The sequence below is a fragment of the Alosa alosa genome, chromosome 4 (assembly GCF_017589495.1).
Source record: "Alosa alosa isolate M-15738 ecotype Scorff River chromosome 4, AALO_Geno_1.1, whole genome shotgun sequence".
Classification (NCBI taxonomy): domain Eukaryota; kingdom Metazoa; phylum Chordata; class Actinopteri; order Clupeiformes; family Clupeidae; genus Alosa; species Alosa alosa.
This window is the reverse complement of record NC_063192.1, coordinates 19553628-19576155: the sequence shown is the minus strand read 5'-3', so window position 1 is coordinate 19576155 and position 22528 is coordinate 19553628. Positions and strand designations below refer to the sequence as shown.

The window sequence follows — 22528 nt, the reverse complement described above, 5'->3', positions numbered from 1 at the left end:
CTGTCATACCCCAGTCCCTTTAGTGGAAGAGCAGAGAGCGAGGCTGATTCTTTCCCTGATATGAGCGCACACTAGACTTCACTCAGCAGCTTGCACACACACACACACGCAGTGGTAACAGCAGACTACAGGCAATGCAATCACAAAGAGGAGCCTTGCGAGAGAGGAGGCACACTGAGGTGGATGGTTACGCTCGGCAGAGAAACAGCCACAGGTCAAAACACCGGAGCCCCAAAGATTACCATTTCATTATTTCAGAGTTAATGAACAGGGTTGTCTCCACTACCTCAGGCACCCTTCACTGCACATATACATACAGAGAGAGGCAATGATTTTGAATCACCACTAGGTGGCAGTGCTAATTTAGTTCCATCTGTAAGGAAAAACATGCCATGAAATTGAATCCACCTACGTATAGATGGCTGTATTAATTATGATACATAAAGGTTAATCCCCATTAACTCATTCTCATCCCATAATTTTTCTCATTTAAAGCTATTACAGAGTGTCAGTGTGAAGTCTGTTTCCCATACTGTACACACACACACAGAGACAGATTAATACGATGACACACACAGACACACAAAGAGGAAAGCACAATGATTCTCTTATCTGTGTATATGTGTATCTATGTGGCAAGTAAATACGGCTAAAAATACTGATTCATAAATGTACATATAATTCCAAAGCAGTGCTGTGGAATTCCTGAGCAAATTCCTGTCACAGCTGAGGTAGTTCCTGCCACTGCCACTGCATAAGCCCTCTAGCCAGCTGTTGGCCATGAATTCAACCATGTCAGCGTTAGTGCTTCTCTCTTGTGTGTCTCATGTACTGTATATGACAAGGAGGAATGTCTGTCTGTGTCCACTCAGAAAGGGCTGACTGGAAGTCCGCTGCGTTTGAGGGCGTACTACGGACACCTGTGGGTCCCCCTGGCTCATCTTTCCAGGAATACATCTTTCCACGATTAGTCGGAGCACTTTTCTGGATCCAGACTACCTCCCCCCTGGCTCCTCTGCCTGTTCCACTTCTCAAAATAGAGGAGTGTGAGGCGCCTTTTCGAACAGTTGAACTTAAGCGGTGTCAGGCCATATTGGTGTGTGTGTGTGTGTGTGTGTGTGTGTGATAGAGAGAGAGCCAAATGGATATCCTGATTCACTCTTTTCTTTATGAACCGGCAGGCACAGACTGCGCAGGGCCGATTTGTAATTAGCACCTGGAATGGCCTTCTAGCGAGAGTAGCTGGAGAGAGTGATTAAATCTGGTTGGATTTTCTCGCTCACAGCAGGTATCATCCACAGGTAACAAACTGACTGACTACCAGAAACTCTTGTAATAAAAAAATCATTTTCTAATTAAAAACTCTCTACACATTCTACCTGCAGTGTATAAATACTCTTGGGAGTCTGATTATGAAACCTCACCTGAAGCTAAACCACATAATGTCTCTTAGCTCAGATAAGAAAAGAGAATTCAAAACCACACACCAACCCCAATGCACAGTATACTAACTTCCCCTTTATTAGAAATGAGACGTCTCCTGGTAGGATAGCAATAATCACAATGTACTGCACAGCAGTTTGCCAAGAGTGGGTCATAATATGAGTGTGTGTCTCTGTGTGTGTGTGTGTGTGTGTGTGTGTGTGTGTGTGTGTGTGTGTGTGTGAGTGAGTTTGTTTGTGAAAGAGCTGATACTTCATGCCACTGCACAGACATGGACATGCACAGAATTGGTAATGGCCTGTCTTGTGCTATAGCGCTGTTACCTGAGCCACAATACAGATATGAGGTGATGAGAGAGCTAGTCAATAGTACTCCAACCAGTCTCTACAGCTGACCTCCACACTTTCACACCCAACTTCATAGACACTATCCAATTTTGCAACCTCTAAAATGCACCTCCATTAACAGGAAAGTGAATGTACTGTATGTATGTGTGTGTATATCTCCCACTCCTCAGAAACACTGTCATGGCTCCTCGGGCTTGAGGTTCACTGACAGTCAGCAGACAGCCTATTATCTCAGCTGATAAGTGAGGGTGCGCACGCACACACACACACAGACACACACACACACACACACACACACACACATTTCCAGTAAACAAACCTGTGAATGTAGACGCTCTTGAGGTGAGAAGTGGGGAATAAACAGCTCATAATGAAACCTTTGCCCTTCGCCACTCACAACGGGAAAATTCAGCTAATCGGCTGACACCATCTTCTGGCTTATGAATAATAATAATATGCCTCAGACATTAGAGCTCTCCAGCATCAGACAACCATAAACAACAATCATTACATTACATTTGGCTGACGCTTTTTAGCCAAAGCGACTAACAACATGGTAAACAGTTTAAGTTTTAGGGCAATTCTCAACAATTTTAGGACAATTTAAAAATCATTAGAGTACAGTAAGAATAAGTGCATCAGTGAGTGCTGTTTTTTAACAGTTACGTGTCAGTTTAAGACGGCTGGTGAGTGCTAGTATCAGCAAGACTTGTTGTAAGTGGTGGTATGAGAGGAGATGTTCTCTAAAGAGCTGGGTCTTCAGGAGTTTTTTGAAAATGGAGAGGGATGTCCCTGCCCTTGTAGGAACTGGCAGTGTGTTCCACCAATTAGGAACAACAGATGAGAAAAGTTTGATTGGCCTGAGCGTGCGGTGGTAGAGCTAGGCGTCGTTAGATCTGAGGAGCGAGCGGTCTGGAGGTAGCGTATGTCTGTATGAGGGCATTCAAGTAGGCGGGAGCAGAACTGGAGACTACTTTGTAGGCAAGCGTTAGAGCCTTGAATTTAATGCGGGCAGCCATAGGTAGCCAGTGTAGCTGGATGAGCAGCGGGGTAACATGTGCCCTTTTGGGTTGGTTGTAGACCAGGCGTGCCGCCGTGTTCTGGATCATCTGAAGTGGTTTCACTGCGCAGGCTGGGAGACCTGTCAGGAAGGCATTGCAGTAGTCGAACCAGAAGTTGGGTAGCATTGAGTCAAGTAAGTCCTGATTTTCCGTATGTTGTAGAGTGCGAAACGGCAACATGATCTGAGAAGTTTAGTTGGTTGTCGAGAACAACTCCTAGATTTCTTGCAGTCCTGGTAGGTGAAACAGACAGGGAGTCAAATTTGATGTTGATGTCGTGGTGTATGGTAGGTTTAGCTGGGAGGACCAGCAGTTCAGTCTTTGAGAGGTTCAGCTGGAGGTGGTGTGCCTTCATCCATGTAGCTATGTCTGAGAGGCAATCCGAGATCCGTGCTGAGACCAAGGGGTCATCAGGTGGAAAGGACAGATAGAGTTGTGTGTCGTCTGCATAGCAGTGGTATGAGAAGCCATGCGAACGGATAATCTGTCCCAAGGAGGTGGTGTAGATAGCAAAGAGAAGGGGGCCCAGCACTGAGCCCTGGGGGACCCCTGTGGTGAGATGGTGAGGTGCAGATAGCTGACCAAGCCATGATACGTTAAACGAGCGTTCTGTGAGGAAGGATTCAAACCAGGAGAGAGCAGAACCGGAGATTCCCATGTTAGCGAGTATAGAGAGAAGGATGCGGTGATTAACCGTGTCAAAGACAGCCGATAAGTCAAGCAGAATGACTACTGATGACCGAGCGGTCGCCCTGGCTTCTTTTAAGGCTTCTGTTACAGACAGCAGAGCCGTTTCGGTAGAGTGGCCGCTTTTGAACCCAGACTGATTTGGATCCAGAAGGTCAATCATGATGCTCGTGGTGAGACCACATGGAGCACCACTGATGCTTATGCAATGGCCACAACTTATTGTATTTCTTTCATATCGAGAGCCTCTTCAAACTGCATACATATTGGAACAAGCCTCCACCAATGACAATGACAGAAGCAAGATATGGAGATTACCGCAACATGCCTTAAGGAGGACAGAAACATAATTACTGTGACAATTAACAGGACAATCAGTACAATCTAATCCTCTCCTGGAGATGGTGTTAATATCTTTCAAGAGACATAAAACATAACTAATAAATAGCTAATTAATTTGGAGTGTCATTTGATTCTGAATTTTCATGTGACCATGCTAAACAGCAAGGCCTAGCCCATATTGTGCAATTGAGCAACCAGAGAGAGAACAAACTCTAAAAGGACAGGAGGCTTCCAGAGGATTCCTCATCATGTGTTGAATCTCATGTACTTCAGTGTACTTTTCTCATTAATGCAACAGAGACACGTTTGTATGGCGGCAACTATTTGTGTAAAAGTCACAATCGCTAATTTATTTGTCTTCGGGCCATCCTTTCTGTTTATGCAAACGATTACAAATCATGGCAATAACTCGTTGTGGAGCTCGTGTCGTGTCATTTGATATTCAACACGTGCGAAATCCCCAAATACAGCGCGCTGCCTCTTTTTCACGTTTTCACACTGGATCAGTGTGTTATTACAAATCACACCCTTCAGTGAGTCATATGATTGGCACGGTGATCCTGGAGAGTTAACAATAGCAATACGATTCTCTAGTGTTTATGAAGAGATCAGCACATTCAAATCCAGTCAGTGACTCACCCCGAGGGTCTTGTGTGAAGTGCAAGTGTGAACCCTTGAGGCACATTAGCATGTTGACATCAGGATGATGTAGTTGTTTTTTTTCTCTCTCTTTTCATTTCTTCTCTCGTGAGGTGGCAGGGCAAGAAAGGGCGAAATGACCTGGGAGGGGTTCAGCAATTCTTTCATCTGGGTCAAGGAGGAAGAAGAAAATGTGGAGGAGGAGGAGGAGGAGGAGGAGGTGGAGACGGAGGAGGAGGAGGAGGAGGTGGAGACGGAGGAGGGAAGAGGAGGACTGCACTAAGCATAGTGCAAAACATAATATCTCATGACCTACAATTCGGAGCGTCGTCTCTCCCAATCTCCAGTTGCACTGGAATCCCCCGTATCGTATGTAATGTGGACTGGGCGGGGTGGGTCTCTGCCGCCCCTCTCCGCCTTGTCCCGAGAACGAGACAGGGCTCCAACCTAAACACCTGCTGGAGCTGTCTGGCCCTCTCTCTCCCTCTCTCTCTCTCTCACTCTGTCTGGCCCTGTGCTTTCTTTCTCTCTCTCACTCTTTCTCTCTGTCTATCTGGCCCTCTGCTTTCCCTCTCTCACTCTCTCTTTCTCTATCTCTCACTCTGTTTGGCCCTGTGCTTTCTCTCTCTCCCTCTCTCTCTCTCACTCTGTCTGGCCCTGTGCTTTCTCTCTCTCTCACTCTCTTTCTCTCTCTCTCTGTTTATCTGGCCCTGTACTTTCCCTCTCTCTCTCTCACTCAAATTCAAATTCAAAACGCTTTATTGGCATGACAATTTGTGAAGAAAGTGTTGCCAAAGCATACAGTGTCTAGAACTCATCAAGACTAAATAACAGTCATAAAAGAAAATCTGTGAATACATATATATATATATATAGAGAAAAAACAAACACACACACACACACACATACACACACACACACACACACACACACACACACACACACACACACACACACACACACACACACACACACACACACACATAAACTCTCTCACTCTGTCTGTCTGTGTCTTGTGCTGTCCACTGGTCTGTTTGCCCCTGTGACACATTTATGGCAGCTATGAGAAGAATTGTCCTAAAACGGCAACTGCCTGTCATTTCTGTCAAAGGGGAGACCGTGTCAGTGTGTCAAAGTGACGGACGGCATGGCACGACGGTGCTGTTCAATTTCCTGACGGTCACTTGGACAGAGACTGACTGGCGGCGAGCTAGAGATTTGAGGGGTCTGTGTGTGCTGAACAGCTTTACTCATTAAATCCTGGGCCAGGGTGATCATGCTGCATTGCACTCAATCAATTAATAATTCATCTGTCTATCTCTGTCTGTCACCTTCTCTACCTCAGGCTGCGCATGTGTGTGTGTGTGTGTCTGTCTGTGTGTGTGTGTGTGTGCATGTGAATGTGTGAGTGTCTTGTATGTGATATGCATATTTGAGTGATCATATAGCTATTCATCTCCATGCATGTCGGCAGGTGTGTGTTTTGTATGTGTGTGTTTATGTGTCTACACGTATGTATATTTGCGTGTGGGCAGGCACACATGTGTGTGTGTGTGTGAGCTTCCTCTGCAGAAAGGGTGTGCATGTTTTCCTCCCTGGCTGTGAGAGACTTCATACACCCTCCCCACAGTCCCCACATTCATCAGCCGTGCTGCGCTCACTAGTCTGTGTATACATGGAGATTAACCAGAGGATTCTATGAGCTCCGAGCAAACTGACCAGAGAGAGAGAGAAACCTTTAGGCCACCCCCAACCCTGCAAAGCTGGCCAGCTACTGTAGTTCTAACTGATCACTCTACTGCCAAGCAAGTCCACCCAGTGCAGAGCAGCATATTAAAAGATGCTGTGAGGGTTAGAGATGGGATGTGGGATATGGGGGGAAGGGCTGACGATCTCTCACTGCCATAGCTACATAACAGCTCTCTCAGAGGGCCAGGGTGGAGTGGAGTGGGGTGGGGGTGGTGGAGGGCTTGGTCAGCATCTCATTCTACAGGGGTTCTGGTGCATTATTTAACAGAGACAGTGCTACAAATGCATACAATAAAAGATAGCTTCGCAGGAGCAACACCACAGCCTCGAAACTGATCTAAAGCATTACAACTCGACGAGATGGACCTCCTCGGGCAACACAATGCACACATTGCTTTGTCTATCCCAACCACCCCCCGTGTCTGTGTGCATGTGGAGTGTATGTGTGCACATGGACTATCGGATGGTTAAATGGTCATGAATGATTCATACATGCTATACCATAGGTGGGATCATAAGGTATTTTTCACAGAAGTACTTAATAGTCCAGTCAGTGGATTTTGTTAAGCACAATAATGGTTGAGAGTTGTTCCTGCATCTTGTGTGGGTGTGAGTCAAGTTGTGTAAGGTGCTTTTAATGCATTTGTTGATCATTTAGAAGGCCTGAGAATGAAAACAAATGCATGAAATGGACTGCATCAGAGAAACAAAGTACATAGAGTGCCTAGCGATGCTCAGTGAAACTGTTTTTTTTAGTTCTTTGAGTCCAGAAGTCCAGAAACACCTTCATTTTTCTGTTTCATTGCACTCATGTCCTAACTCCTTTTCAAATTAGATGTTGTTTTAAAAGCACTCCCCCACACTTCGGCCCATTCCACTCATTCCAGCTCCTATCTCTGCCATCAGCGTACCTGCCGTTCTCCATCTCTCATCAGGCTCATCTCGAGGGAGGCACATGGCAACACGCGCTCGCCTTGACACCGACCGAGTGAGTGATATACGCTGAAGATATTACGGCTTTTTTGCAAAGGCAACTCCTCCCTGCGCATGTGGGCAGCTGAACAAGGGAACGCTCTGTGTTGGTTAGTACGCCGCCAGGTACATAATGAATCCTTTGGAACAAGAGTGACCTACTTGTGTAGGAGTGGCGGGCGTAATTAAGTGCACTAATGGGAGCCGGGTGTTTGCCGGGCTGTCCACTCAGAGGGGGGACTTGATGGAGTGCTTTTGGGTTAGTTAAGTTCAGTTTGCGAGGAGACGAGGAGGAGGGAGCGAAGCCAAGACTGAACGAACATGTTGGATGAGGGAGGTGGGTGAGTTCGGTGGTGGTGGTGCTGCTGATGGCGGGAAATAAAGCCTAAGTGCAGGGTGTGAAAATGAACGTCACATCTTTTGTCTGTTTCTGTCCCTTACCCACAATCAGAGATGCTGGGTTTGGTTTCCATGACAACAGGCAAGTGTTTGTGATTGAGGTTTGTGAGGTCTTAGCTGCACCTGCTTATACCTGTCCCCCGCATCCCACTGCATAAATATGATGACACACCAGTATTTCTGTGTGTGTGTGTGTGTGTGTGTGTGTGTGTGTGTGTGTGTGTGTGTGTGTGTGTGTGTGTGTTTATGAGGTTGTTTGCAGACTGCTGACACTACACGTCGTTTCACCTCCCAAGCGTTCTCCATTACAATCTCGCAATCTCGACTACAATCTCGACTACAGTCATGCAGGCTAAGCATAGCTGAAACTGACAACAGCACGGGATGTAGAGCTGAGGGTGGGGGGGGTGTGTGGGTGGGTGGGGGTGTAGAAGCCCGTGTGAAGCCCATGTCTAGCTGTGGCAGCAAGTTGCATAACCTACCCTTATGACAAAACCCACAAAGCCTCAAATCTCCCCAGATATACGCTCCATGTTTCCAATGTTTTTGGAACCAGGCCGACTTGTAGATCCGTGGTTCAACAGTCCTGCTCCAGGGGTGGGGTGGGGTGGGGGAGGAGAGGAGGATGAGAAGTTCACTGACATGTGCGCTAATAAAAAACCATGATCACATCAAAAACCATGTTACATCAGCGGTGACAATTTAAGTGAATGAAAATGAATGAGTCAGATCGCCTCGCTTCTCCTCGCCTCGCCTCGTCAGGAAATAGACACAGAAGCGGTAAACAAATTTCCCAGAGAACATTGAGTCGCAACCCACAGCCAAGGGAGCCAGACACAAAGTGGCCCCCGCTGTTTCACCCTGCGTAACATAATGGGAATATTACCGAGAGCAAGCGTGATCAATTTTTCATGATGTTCTATTCAGAATTCCTGAGTATGCAGCAGATATGGCTCTGGGATGCATCCAGGGAAGCTCTCTGTGTGTCCCAGAGACTCTGAAACTACAAGACTATGCATCCAGGGAAGCTCTCTGTGTGTCCCAGAGACTCTGAAACTACAAGACTATGCATTCAGGGAAGCTCTGTGTGTGTGTGTCTGTGTGTCCTGAAGAATCCGAGACTGTAAGACTTTCGTGTTCTAAATAAAACATTTCCGCCATCTGTGTGGCATCTGAAGCAAAAGGAACTTAGAGTAGGGGGTCAGAATATCCACTGGGCCGGGAGCTCTGTGAAGACTCTCGTATCTCACTAGGAACTCTATGAAGTGTGACGATTTTCTTTTTCTCAAGATTGACTTTAATCATCTTAGGAAACGTTGAAAGAGAATTTGCAATGAAAAGGAAAAAGACTGCTTTCCATCCCGTCACGAAACTTGCGTATGGAGGTGTGTGTGTTTGTGTGTGTGTCTGTGTGTGTGTGTGTGTGTGTGTGTGTGGGGTGGGGTGGGGGGGGGGGGGTCTAGTAGACGGGGTTTCTTTCCTTGCAAATATTGAATCATAACACACTGGCATGTCCTCAGCGTTCACAGTGCTGCGCTATGGTCTCAATGGAGCTCTTTGAGTGAATGAGACATTTTTTGAATGTGCGCATTGATGCTTCCACAGTGGGGTCACTGTACGGCCCAGTGGAGCCGATTCACATCGCAACCAGCTCAGAGCCATGGGGTGACAGTCACATCCAGCCATTGTGTATGTGCAGCAGCATTCTCAGGGGCCTCCAGGGGCCACACACACACACATGTCTAAATGCACACACATACACACACACACACACACAAACACACACACACACACACACACAAATAAATTCCTCAAAATCAACACACAGAAACACACACAGTACGCTGAAATAAAAACACACATCCACACACATTTCAGAAACCTTGTGCCAGGTTACGCAATAAATGCCCGCATGCAGGAGTAAAGAGGACACACACACACATACAGGCCTAAGCACACACACACCCTCACCCCACCTGTCGTGTGACACAAAAGGCAGGAATGTGGCTGTTCACATGTGACGGACAGGCTTGTGTCGTCTGAGCTATGCTGGAAGTAAATTATGGCGTCTTGATTTCATCTTTAGGACAGCTCTGAAATATGGATGTGCATAGTGTGTGTGTGTGTTGGTGAGTGTGTGTATGTCTGTATGTCTATGTGTGTGTGTGTTTACATGTGTATGTGAGTGTGTGTTTTCAGTTGTAAAGGGCAGTGAGTGGAGGTTGCGTACATGGCCTGGGGGGTTGTGTTGGTTTAGCTGCTGTCTTGAGAGGTGCTCAAGTGCTTTCAGACCACTGAGAGAGTTCACTGTGCAATAAAGAAGAGCCTTTTGTAATGCAAACTAAACCATGACTGACAAGTCCAAGTATTCACTCCATGTCCATTTATAGTACCTGCTGAGAAGACCAAACATAGCAATAACTCGCTTTGACAAAAGCTAAATAACCACCCTTCTCAAACAATTGGTATTGTATGCTGTGACATGTCTATGGGGTTTGTACTTACAGGCAGAGCATGGAACATCTACAAATGTCTATGTTTGCCAGAATTTAAGACAACATATAATTATACTAAAATAATACACACACACACACACACACACACGCACACACACACACACACACACACACACACACACACACACACACACACATGCCCATAGGAACATAGACATAGGAAAAGAACAAAGGTAGAAAAAACAAGGTAGGCTATGCTTGGGTTCCCACTGTGATAAAGACAATCCAGTGTCTGGCTCCTGAGATATCCCCCCCCACCCCTCTACACACACACACACACACACACGCGCTCTAACCCACTCACAGCCTGTTCAAAACCCACTACTTGCAATATGCAGCTGAAAGAATCTGCTGACTTCTAAGAACCTGCAACTGACTGCTCCAGTTTTTTTTTCCCACACAAAGAGGAAAACAACAAGGAGCCTTTCCCATGCGCGGGCCATCGTTCCTCAACAGTTTCCGCCACCGCAAACCGCCACCATCGCCACCGAGCCCCACTCAGCTCCGCTGGGTTACACTCGACATGCCTGGCAGGCCCCTCCACTCCACTCCGACACAAAGGACAGGCCAGGAGAGACAGGACACGGCCTTGAGTGCACTATACTTGAGTCAGGTGGATGATGGCGAGGTGATGCTTCCCGAAAAGGGACCAGAGGGGGGCAGCTCTTTGTTGATTTAATAAAACCCCATTAAGGTTTCATAGGGAAGGAGTAGACGTTGTGTACTGAAGGGGAATGAACACACAAAGCTAGCAAGGGAAACTGTGATAAATTAAACATGGCTTGTTCTCTCAGACAATGCCGCTCATGACAGCTACATGGAGACGTGAGCCAGATCATTTACGTAATAGTCTTATCTCAGTCCCCCAAGCAGCTGTTTGTCAGAAGTATGAATAATCTTGTATAAAGTTTGGCAACTCACATGTCTCTGAAACAACTCATAGAACAACAGATCATGTCTGTCAATAAACAACCACTGATTCAAGCCCTATAAAAAATGGATCAATATTCAAAAGTATACATGACAAAAAACAATGTTCAGAAGAAATATATACTTTTAACCCACTGTAAATTTACACCACTGTAACCATGTGTCACATGTCACGCACAGTTCATATAACCAAAGACAGGCTCAACTTGCACTCAAATGTCAGACGCCAGACACAAAGACAAAGTCAAGCGATTTGGGTGGCTGCTCCACTTTGAAATTCACAGCACATACATAGCAATTGGGGTTGTGTCAAAAACAATTTTCCTATCAACAAATACATCTCTTCTTTGTCAACAGCAGCAGTCAGTTCAAAGATGGCATTTAGATTTCTCTCCCCTCAGAGGACCCTATCACAGCGAGTCTAAATGTCAAAGGAACACATCCAACTCTGCAAGGCAAAAATACATAGACAGAGAGAGAGAGAGAGTGTGTGTGTGTGTGTGTGTGTGTGTGTGTGTGTGTATGTATGTGTGTGTGTGTGTGTGTGTGTGTGTGTGTGTGTGTGTGTGTGTGTGTGAGAGAGAGAGAGTGAGAGATGGACAAAAGTCCTCCAAATGTTCCTCCCTGAGGTAAACCGTCTTATGAAAGCAAAGAGAAAGGGGAAAAGGGGAGATTCCATTCTCCACTATTTCATTACGCCAGTGAAATATTTAACAAAAGAATGGCTTTCTCTTCCAATGGTCAGTGCAGGGTTATTACAGACAAATATGATTCAACACATGTGAGGACAAACAGCACTTGTCTCAGCCAGGGGGAATTCACAGAGGCCAGCCTCGCACCTGTTGACTCCAGCGGAAACATTGCCACAGGCAAACACACACACAAACACACACCCACACAGAGACAGATACACACACACACAAATACACACACACACACACACACACACACACACACACACACACACACACACACCCCTAGGGACCCTGTGGAAGGCATACACAGCTCTCAGGTCATGGGCAATCCGAGCCTCCTCTCACACCCTCTACAGCCATGTAACATAAACATGACCCACCCCCGCCCATTACAGCAGTCCGGCCAAAGCCAGGTCTCTCTCCCCCGAGAGAGAGGGCGAGTAAATGAAATCTAGGCGTTGCCTGATTGATAGAGTAAATAGCCTGTGATGACATTAAGCATGTCTGAGTAGACTGTACACACACGCACACACACACAGAGGTCTCTCTCACTTCAAGCTGATGCCTACTAGTCAGCCACGGCGGCTAATCCCATCCAAACGTAATTATCTCCCCTCCACAAGGCTGCCTGCTTCACTGAGCATCTCTCTTTCTCTCTCTCTCTCTGAATAAAGTACTCTCTCGCTCAAAAAAGTTGCCATTCTCTGACAGCTTTCATAGCCCCACAGCTTCTAAAGAGCCCTGTGAGCTCTCTGGTTGGGAGCGTGGGATATTCTCACAGAGAGAGAGAGAGGAGCTTCGGCTGACTTCAGCAGCAGGTAGTGTGTAGCTGTGCTCGCACCCTTCTCCTTGTGGCCATTTCAAATGTCAGTGACATTCGCTGTCTGCTGTCACAGGTTGAGGCTGGTGAGGCCAATGCAATCTGACGTGCTAAGACAGCCTTGACCGAACATAGGGACATGCCGAGATGGGACACAATACACACAGTTCACACACAAACACACACTCATTCAAACTCTCATCCTCTACCTCTCTCTCTCTCTCTCTCTCTCAACCTCTCAATCAATCTACTTCACTCTTCCTTTACCCTTCCTCCCTCCTTCCTTCCTCATTCTCTCACTCTCATAACCCTCTTCCTCTCTCATTCTCTCTCTTTCTCTGACCCCTCTTCCTCTCTCTTTCTCTCTCTTTCTCTGACCCCTCTTCCTCTCTCTTTCTCTCTCTTTTTTTGACCCCTCTTCCTCTCTTTCTCTCTCTTTCTCTGACCCCTTCCTCTCTCTTTCTCTCCCTGTCAATCTATCTACCTCTAGCTCCTTACCTCTTTTGCTCTCTCTCAATGTCTACCTCCCTCCCTCTCTCTCTCTCTCTCTGTCTCTCTCTCTGTCCCTCTCTTCCTACCTCTACCCCTCTTTCTCTCATTCTCTCTCCATGTGAGAGTGAGTGAGGCACGAGCAGAAGTCAGAGAGATAAGTATTTGATGAATGACATGGCAGGCTTACCCTCCGTACGCTCCAAAAGTGAAGCTCCTTTTCCTCTGCGGCATGCCTGCTAATGGGGGCAGCGAGAGTCAACTCTGCTGAGACTCAGCGAGCGAGTGAGCGGCGAGCGAGCGGGAGAGAGAGCGAGAGAGAGCGAGGGAGCAGGCGACCCAGCGAGGGGACGAATGAAATGAGCGACTCACTGAGTGCAGCCTCTGGGACTGGCTCACTGGACAGGCAGGCAGAGGGTGTGTGTGTGTGTTTGTGTGTGTGAGTGAGTGTGTGTGGGAGACGCCGCAGAGGGTGTGTGTGAGTGTGTGTCCCTTCCCTTCCCTCCTCCCCCTATGGCTTTCCTCCCTCCCTCCCTCCCTCCCTCTCTTCCTCTGTCTCACGCCTCCTTGACAAATAAGGGGGTGGGAGTGTGTGTGTGTGTGTGTGGGGGGGGGGGGGTGGTGCGTGTCAAGGCAGCGAAGGAAAACTGACCACTTGTAGTCACCTGGGTAACAAGAAGGTGCCCTCTTCACTAGCTTCCTGTGATTCTGTAAACACCCCCCCCCACACACACACACACACACACACACCTCCTAAAAACCCTCACAGACAGACTGCATCTGAGTGTCCTTATGAGGAGAGAGGGTGAAATAGAATCATTAGTGGCCAATGAGAAACCCAATCTCACTCTGAAGGGGTGCAATAAGACGCGGCATGGGGCCTCTGAGCAGGGCTCAGGCTATTGATGCTGAAAATGCATTTGTGTTTAGAAGGCACTGAACTGGAGGGAGTGCTCGCTACTACAGCCAAAGGGGGGAAACACGAACACAAACACACACACACACACACACAGTGAAAGGCGATATTTGCAGAAGTCATGTACAAAGGGCTTCACTTCCTCTTAAGAAAAAATGAAACTGTGTGAGGGTAAGATAATAACAAAGCAGCAGCAGACAGCAATTCTGCAAAAGAAAAGTAAAAGAGCCTGGAGACACCGCAGACCACAGTGAAACGAACGCTGGAGGTTTCTTACTGTCTCCACTAAGCACCGGGGAACAGACACTGGAGGTTTCTTACTGTCTCCACTGAGCACCGGGGAACAGACACTGGAGGTTTCTTACTGTCTCCACTAAGCACCGGGGAACAGACACTGGAGGTTTCTTACTGTCTCCACTGAGCACCGGGGAACAGACACTGGAGGTTTCTTACTGTCTCCACTCAGCACCGGGAAAGCACTTAGGAAGTGTGTTGCAGTAAGTCAGCTGGTAAAACTAGAAGGGGGAAGTTGCACTTTTGCCACATTGTCCCCCCATCGCTTCCCTCTTCCTGTCAATCAGCTGAAGAAACAAGAGTTATTTTCGCCCTCCCTCTCTAGGGAGATTGGCAGGAGGCTGCACCAATCAAATCAGGGACATGATCTCATGGGGCGCGGACTGGCAGAGATCCTTGTCCTCTGGCCGTCCCATTAACTGGCCCAGCTCTGCCCAAGTCACTCAGGCTGTCAAGGAGGGGGGCTCTGTGATTGGCCACCATCCAGACAAAGCCTTTGAGTCAAATCAAAGCTACAAGTAGACTTCCTTCCCCTCTTTCTCTCTCTCATCTCTTTCCTCTCTCTCTCTCTCCCCTCTTCTTTGTGTGTTATCAGTGAGAGATATCAGCCAGGCGTCCAGCCGTTTAATGAGTTCTCAGATAACTCTCAGATTCCACATTCTCTTATCGCTGTTCCATCTGCTCCTCATCTCAACAGCACTGCCAAGGTCAGGGGGAAAAGGAATGAACCGGTGTCAGGGCAAACACATTTGCACAATAGAATTGTGATAAAGTCGTGTGATACAGAGGACAGCTATCAGACTGTATGCTATCGTGCCTAACGTACCACTGAAAGAACTTATCGTTCAACGACTAGGGCACACTGTCCAGTAGCCCTGGTAACAGATTTGCTGTGCTGTTTGGTATTGTGTGGCCAAGTGTGTGGGGCGTAATAAAATCCACGTCTGTAGGACACAGGATTTTTCATATGCAAAGGGCCCCTCGTTTCTTCTTTATGCATTTGGTGATGTATTGCCAATCAGCAACGCGTGTGGAGAGGCAAGCCTCACTCAGCACAGTGTTCCGTTTCACCGGCAGGAAATTTCCTCTTCAGGAATAAATTACCACTGGGCCCCGCCACAGAGAGAGAGACAGAGAGAGAGAGAGAGTGAGAGAGAGAAACTAATTAAATGTGCCGTTTTGTTTGCAAAGCTTTTGCCAAAGATCCAGCCACTGTGATTCATCATGCTATAGTGTTATAACCCAATACTGATTTGCACTGTGTGAATGCTCATTGTTCAACCCTGACAGACTTGCACATATCAATCAATCAATGAGCAAACTTCTCACTTGTCCAATTCACCGACAGACACTCTGGACTTTACGCAGCTCCTCCAAGTAAATTCCAGCCGAGTCCAGCGAGACAAACTAATGAGGGTGCTGATGTACGGACGCATTTTTTTCCAGAACATTCTATTCATTGGTGAAATGTCACGCTTGGTTAGGCTGCCCATTAGAAGACCGAGAGGCACAACGCATTCCACGGCCAATCACAGATCCTTCCCCCGAGCAAAAAAAAAACTGCCGACACAAAGACACAGTTGTTTATGCCCTGTTTTTTCTACATTATAAAAAAGTGTGCTGCTCAATTCTGCCCTGTTTGCTATGGCTCTTTGGCAAAACAGGGTTAATTATACAAAAATATTTGTGCTCTATCATGAGATAAACACATTGCCTGTGACTGCAGTGTATGTATGTAAAGGGCCTGATTGAACCATGAGGCTTTCATTGAGTTATATTTAGTTAAGATAAGGTGGCGGAGGTAGGTGGGTGGATAAAATGGGTGGTAAAGGAGTGTGGTGAGTGTGTGTGTGTGGAGGGTGCAAATATATGTGTGTGTGTGTGTGTGTGTGTGTGTATGTGTTTGGGGTTGAGGCCCTGAAAATGTGAGGTAAATATGGTCAGAAATATGTGTATCTGACCAGTCATTTTAATGTCATCCCCCGCGCGCAGAGCCAGGAGGAGGACAGTGGCAGACACCCAGACAGCCAGACAGCCGGCAAGGGCAACTACAAGCCCAATCCTCTCTATCAAACTGAGCTTCACACACTCATGGCCCCCACCCCGACACCTCTGAAGCAAGCCACTCATGAGGCTTCAAAGGAGGCTGCCAGTACTGAGGGCTCAAGACTGTTAGCACCTAAGTGATGTTAACTTTTCAAGTGGGGGTGAAGGGGTAGGCTACTGATGATGTTTGTGTGTGTGTGTGTGTGTGTGTGTGTGTGTGTGTGTGTGTGTGTGTGTGTGTGTGTGTGTGTGCGTGCGTGCGTGCATGTGTTCGTGCGTGTGTGGCTTCACAATCACAACCTGTTATACACAACGCTCCGTCTTCTTTCACGTCGAAAGTGTAGGTATATATCGGTTTTCAACAAAAGAGTGAATAGTAAGGACCTTGGCATGCACAATGCCATGACAAAGTTTTTGCACTACCCTCGTACCTCGTACCCAAAGTTTTTGCACTTTGGTTAAAGTGTAGAAAATAAGGTTCACTCAAAATGTCTTATTTTCCATATTTTTTGTAATGCTTTCAAATAATATATGAGACATGAATCACAGTCAATCACTGAGGCTACTGAGGTGTGTGCGTGCGTGTGTGCGTGTGTGTGTGTGTGTGTGTGTGTGTGTGTGCGTGCGTGTGTGTGTGTGTGTGTGTGTGTGTGTCTTGTGGCGTGTGTGTGTGTGTGTATGTGTGTGTGTGTGTGTGTATGCGTGTGTGTGTGTGTGTGTATGCGTGTGTGTGTGTCCATTCCACTCCTGTCAATTTCTCCATGCCTCAGTCCCATGGGAGGAAGGCTACAGCACCTCAGACACACACAGTGTCTTTTCATGTAACCCTTTTCCAGAAGGTGGCCATCACACATTACAGAGCAAGAGAGAGAGAGAGAGAAAGAGAGAGAAAAAGAGCTAGTCCTAGAACAGGCCCAGCGTTCAGGGAGGCATGAAGGAGGTTGCTCTCTCTCCTACACACACAAACATGCATACTGACTCAGAGTCACGAACCATACACCAGAGAAAGAGAGGGGGAGAGAGAGAAGGAAGAAGAGAGAGAAAGAGAGAAGACAGGAAAGAGAGAAAAATGAGAGGGAGGTAGAGAGAGAAAGAGAGAAGACGGGAGAGAGAGAGGGAGGTAAAGAGAGACAGTGAGGCAGTCACTTATTTGCAAGCACTCACCCAGAGATGTACTCCCACAAACCAACGCACTGCATCAAAGTCACACAGTAGGCCATAAAAGAGTTATATTCATGTGTACATGCACCGATGATTACACACGAATAAACAAACACACACACAAACATGACCACACTCACATATATCAAGTGATGGCAGAATATAGCCATGCATACTATTAACACAGTCTTGCATGTATGAAAAGACATAGCAGAAGACACAATAAACAGGTTATTATATCTGAACTAACTGCTGGCCATCATCAAAGGATCAATGTAAATACACTTACCCCAGTCTATAGACGAGGTGCCAAATGAATGACTTTATCAGTGAGCACACAATCAAGATCAAGTTTTTTTCTCTCTCTGTACTCATGCGCCGTGTTGAATTCCTTCGGATCAATGCCACTACTGGCCTGGCAGTTTATGGGCAGCCGTGATAGGAAGTGGCCTCCTCGGCCATCGATCGGCGTGCCAGTGCAGGCCAGATCTATTCTGCTCTAATGGATCCTCAGCAGTGCTACACCCCACCACACACACCAACACACACACACACGCACACAACATAGACACGACACACACAAAAACAGAAATACACACACACATACACGACACACAAACACACTTGTACACCGTCCCTCATCTAATGGATCCTCGGCAGTGCTACACACACACACACACACACACACACACACTTGTACACCATCCCCCATCTACCCCTGGTCAGTAATGGCCAGGTCCTTTGGGCACTGGAAGCTGCCTGCACATGTCTCCACACAATCAATACACAACCTGCCACCATAAAGATACGAGTGGATACTGACTACTGAGACACTATATGTGTGTGTGTGCGTGTGTGTGTGTGTGTGTGTGTGTGTCTGTGTGTGCAAACACTCGCTAACACACAAACCCCAAACACACGTAGGCACACAGGGCCAACAGCCCGCAGCAGTAACACATTGGCTGTGACGTTGGCCTATTTCTTGCTCTTTCTTCACAAATAATAAGGTGAGAGACATAGTGCTTTTTGGTGTGGACAACATATGAGGTCGTGTGTGTGTGTGTGTGTGTGTGTGTGTTCTTTTTATGATGTCCACAGTGTGTGACAGACTTGCCCAGCTCGCTCCACTGAGGCCTGGATGGCGGAACAGCACCAAAGGCTATCTGAGGCAACAGTGACCCCTGCTGCGCATCACCGACTCTATTTCAGAGAGGTCTCTGCTTCTCTGCCCAGCCGTCACAACACCCCAACCCGCCCACCCTTGCATTCACTGCAGTCAAAAATCCTCAGATCTAAGAAGAAATTGTGTAGAATTTGGAGATGTGTGTGTGTGTGTGTGTGTGTGTGTGTGTGAGGATGGGAGGCACTTGAGGACTCCCACTTTTTATCCCACAAAGGCGCGTCTTTCTCCTCCTCCTCGGGCTTGATTAAGTCAGCTCACATTTTTACTCGGGCCCGCGAGTCTGAGTATGACTGGATTACCTCACATACACACACACACACACACGCACACGCACGCACACGCACACGCACACGCACACGCACACGCACACGTGCACACACACACACACACACGCACACGCACACCGCACGCACGCACGCACGCACGCACGCACGCACACACACACACACACACACACACACACACACACACACACTCGCCCTCGCTTTCCCTTTCTCTTTTTTTCTCTCTCCCTCTTTCTCTCGCTCGGCAGGCTTGAGACGCCTCCTGTTCTAACACTTCTGCTTTCCTCAGCCCTCCACTCCTCCCCATTCTTCCACCTCCTCGCATCTACACTCCTCCCTTCTCCCCTCCTCCCCGTCTCCTCTCCTTTCACCTACTCTCCTCCCCTCTCCTCCGCTGCGCTCTGTGCCGAGCTGAGGCTCGCTCCCGACGGATGGATGGCAGAATCTAACATTAACAAGGTGCTGCACGCGGCAGGAAGAGGAGTCGGGAGCAGAGTGGCTCAGACGGCATGGATTCTCTCTCTCTCTCTCTTCTTTCTTTCCTCTCACTCTCATTCTCCTTCTCTCAGTCTCTGACATTCTGTCTGTCCCTCTCTCTTGCTCTCTCTTCCCGTCTCTCTCTCCCTCTCTCACACACACACACACACACACACACACACACACACACACACACACACACACACACAAACACATCTCCATAAAGCAGCCCAGCAGCACCAGTCTCATTCGGACTTGTCGCCTGCCTCTGTTTCCAGGGCTCCCCTTCACACAGGGACACCCCTGGGGTGATAAAGATGCTTTTTCAGAGTGTGTGTGTGTGTCGGAGAAAGTGTGTGTGTGTGTGTGTGTGTGTGTGTGTGTGTGTGTGTGTGTGTGTGTGTGTGTGTGTGTGTGTGTGTGTGTGTCGGGGAGTGTGTGTGCGTGTCATAGTGTGTGTGAGTGTGTGTGGGTGTCACTGAGGCATCTGCACTTGCTCACAGCCTACATGCACATTACACATCAGGGGCCCGGCCATCCCGCCACACACAGCCTGATGGACACTCCTCCACCATCTCCAGAGTGTCTCAGGGAAAATGTCATGGCCGGCCATGGCTTACTTATTTATAGATACTGACAGACTCCCGCATGTCCAAACATGTAAGCCTCAGTGGGTCGTTATGGTCAGAATAGGGATCAGCGGGCTATTGGTTGAGGACAGATCTGAGTGCGTGCGTGCGTGCGTGCGTGCGTGCGTGGTGGTGATGGTGGTTGGGGACGGTGGGTTCTGCAAGATGCTATGAGTATGAATAAAATGCCTTAGAGGAGGTTTGTCAGGGAGATAATATTCTGCTCTGGTTTTAGGAAGGAAGAAGGATGGAGGGAAGAGACAAAGGAGAGGGGGATGAGAGAGACAGAGGAAGAGAGAGAGAAGTGAGAGACAGAGGGAGAGGGGGGATGAGAGAGACAGAGGAAGAGAGAGAGAAGTGAGAGACAGAGGGAGAGGGGGAAGAGACAGAGACAGAGGAGAGAAGAGAGAGACAGAGAGGAGAGAGAGAGAGAAGGAGAGACAGAGGGAGAGGGGGGATGAGAGAGACAGAGGAAGAGAGAGAGAAGTGAGAGACAGAGGGAGAGGGGGGATGAGAGAGACAGAGGAAGAGAGAGAGAAGTGAGAGACAGAGGGAGAGAGAGAGATACAAAAGGATAGATTTGATTTTCGTAGTGTAACATTGTTTTTTAAACTGCTGATTGCGTTATTGTATTCAGCACTGTTATTTTCTACTGCAGTTCACGGCAGTGTTCACTGTCATTACAATACTTTATCAACATGTTGTGGTTCACAAACCGCAACACCAATCACAGCAAGTGACTGCATTTAAAGAGAAAGAAAGAGACAGAGAATAAATATAAGATTAAAGGTACAGTCGGTGATTGTACGCGATTTCAAGCCCATAACATTTTTTGTTACATTCAGCAATCATCTCCTCACAACCCGCGAGCTGCCCATTCCGTGAGTACACTGTAGAAAACCCAGTCTCTGTAGGCAGCCCAGGCTCTGAAAAACTGGAAACAAAAAGTGGGGGCAGCCTGTCCCCCAAACAAAAATTAAAGCCTGTTGTGGAGAGTTTCTCTGGGAATAATGAAGGGAGGGGGGAGCTACCTGGGGTGTTTTGTTTGGTCCTTGGTTAAAGTGTAGTGTGTTGCTTTGGAAAAAAGTGTCTGCTAACACAATTAAATATAAACATTAACATAAACAAACACAACTTCCTGCGCAATCACTGACTGCACTTTTAAAGAAGAGACTGAAAGTGAGTGAAAACGAGCTTCAGCTGTCATGCGTGAGCAACATCAACAACAACTACATGACAAGCAAATGACAACAGGAAAAAAGCGAGAGGCTCATCTGTCTCGAGACACATGCAGTGACAAGGCGACAGAGAAGTGAAGGCCTTGTGGGTGAGATTTCTGCGCTCTACGGAGGAGGCAAGCAGACCGTGAGTAGGAGGCCACTTTAGCTCACGGCATGCTGGGAACATAAAAACCAATGCATCATGGGTAACATTCAAGGTGTGAAATAACACCACAACTGTGATCTGGTTGTGCTCGGATAGCAGGTGAAAACTAGAGCGGATCAGCTAATATACGCAATGCAGAACAGAAAAACACAATGCATCTCTAAAATACATTCAGATCGGACTCAACCACATTACTCAGTCTCACACTAATAATAATGAAGCAACAGTTGAATATATTTATATCTGGCTCAATAACCATAACTACATAGTTAATACTGTAACAATAACAATATCTATAACACTGGTGTGTACATTTACTGTACATCAGGCTCAATAACATAAGTACATAGATAATGCTCAGTCCCACTATACTAGTGATATTTATGTAGAACTGGTGTCTATCTACATTCAAATCTGTCTCAAGAACATAAGTACATAGATAACACCCAGGCAGTCACACAATAATTATGATGACATAGTTGGGGCTGGTGTCTCCTGGGAGAGTCCAGGGGTGACACACGCCATAGCACTTGTTCTCCTGTAGCACATCGGCAGGAGCATACGTCTCATAATGAGCTACAGCTAAAGGTCATGCTCTCAGGGGACACCATGCTAATCAGACACACACACACACACACACACACACACACACACACACAGATATACAGACACACACACACAGATATACACACACAGGGACACACACACACACACCATACCTGTCATCATTTAGCTTTCCAAAAACGGGAGATTTTTTTGGGGGGGGTTTATACTGGATCTGGGTTTGCATATTTAATACATTTCATACACGTGTTTCAACACTGCATTTGGTCGTTGCTTTTACCTTTTTTACCTTACCATTAACTTACGCATGCCAGTTATGTATCCACCAGCTCCCTGCCTGCAGCCTACTTCCAAAACTCCAAAGCTGCTTGCTGTCAGATTTGGTTCGAGAGCACAAGTTCAGTGTATCAACAACACTCAATAACAGTTTATGTGATGTGTTAATCAATTAAATTCCCAACAATTTCACAACAGCTAGTTCTGGAGTAGGACATTCAAC

The 22528-nt window shown here is 47.2% G+C and overlaps 1 protein-coding gene across 10 annotated transcripts in view; it reads right to left on the bottom strand.

Annotated features, from left to right (window-relative positions):
- The window catches only part of rap1gapa (RAP1 GTPase activating protein a), a 106252-nt gene that overhangs the window by 66404 nt on the left and 17320 nt on the right, over positions 1 to 22528 (bottom strand). For 3 of the 10 annotated variants that reach the window (XR_007193298.1, XM_048240428.1, XM_048240432.1), the window contains exon 1: positions 13280 to 13439. The exons of 1 other annotated variant lie outside the window; for it this stretch is intronic. Coding sequence is in view for 8 of the 9 variants with exons in the window: in XM_048240428.1 (XP_048096385.1) it covers positions 13280 to 13323 (44 nt within the window). In the remaining variant the exon portion in view is untranslated. Of the gene's footprint in view, positions 1 to 13279; positions 13440 to 22528 lie in introns of those variants that run through there. 6 more of the 10 variants (XM_048240436.1, XM_048240440.1, XM_048240429.1 and 3 more) reach the window with 3 other exon arrangements.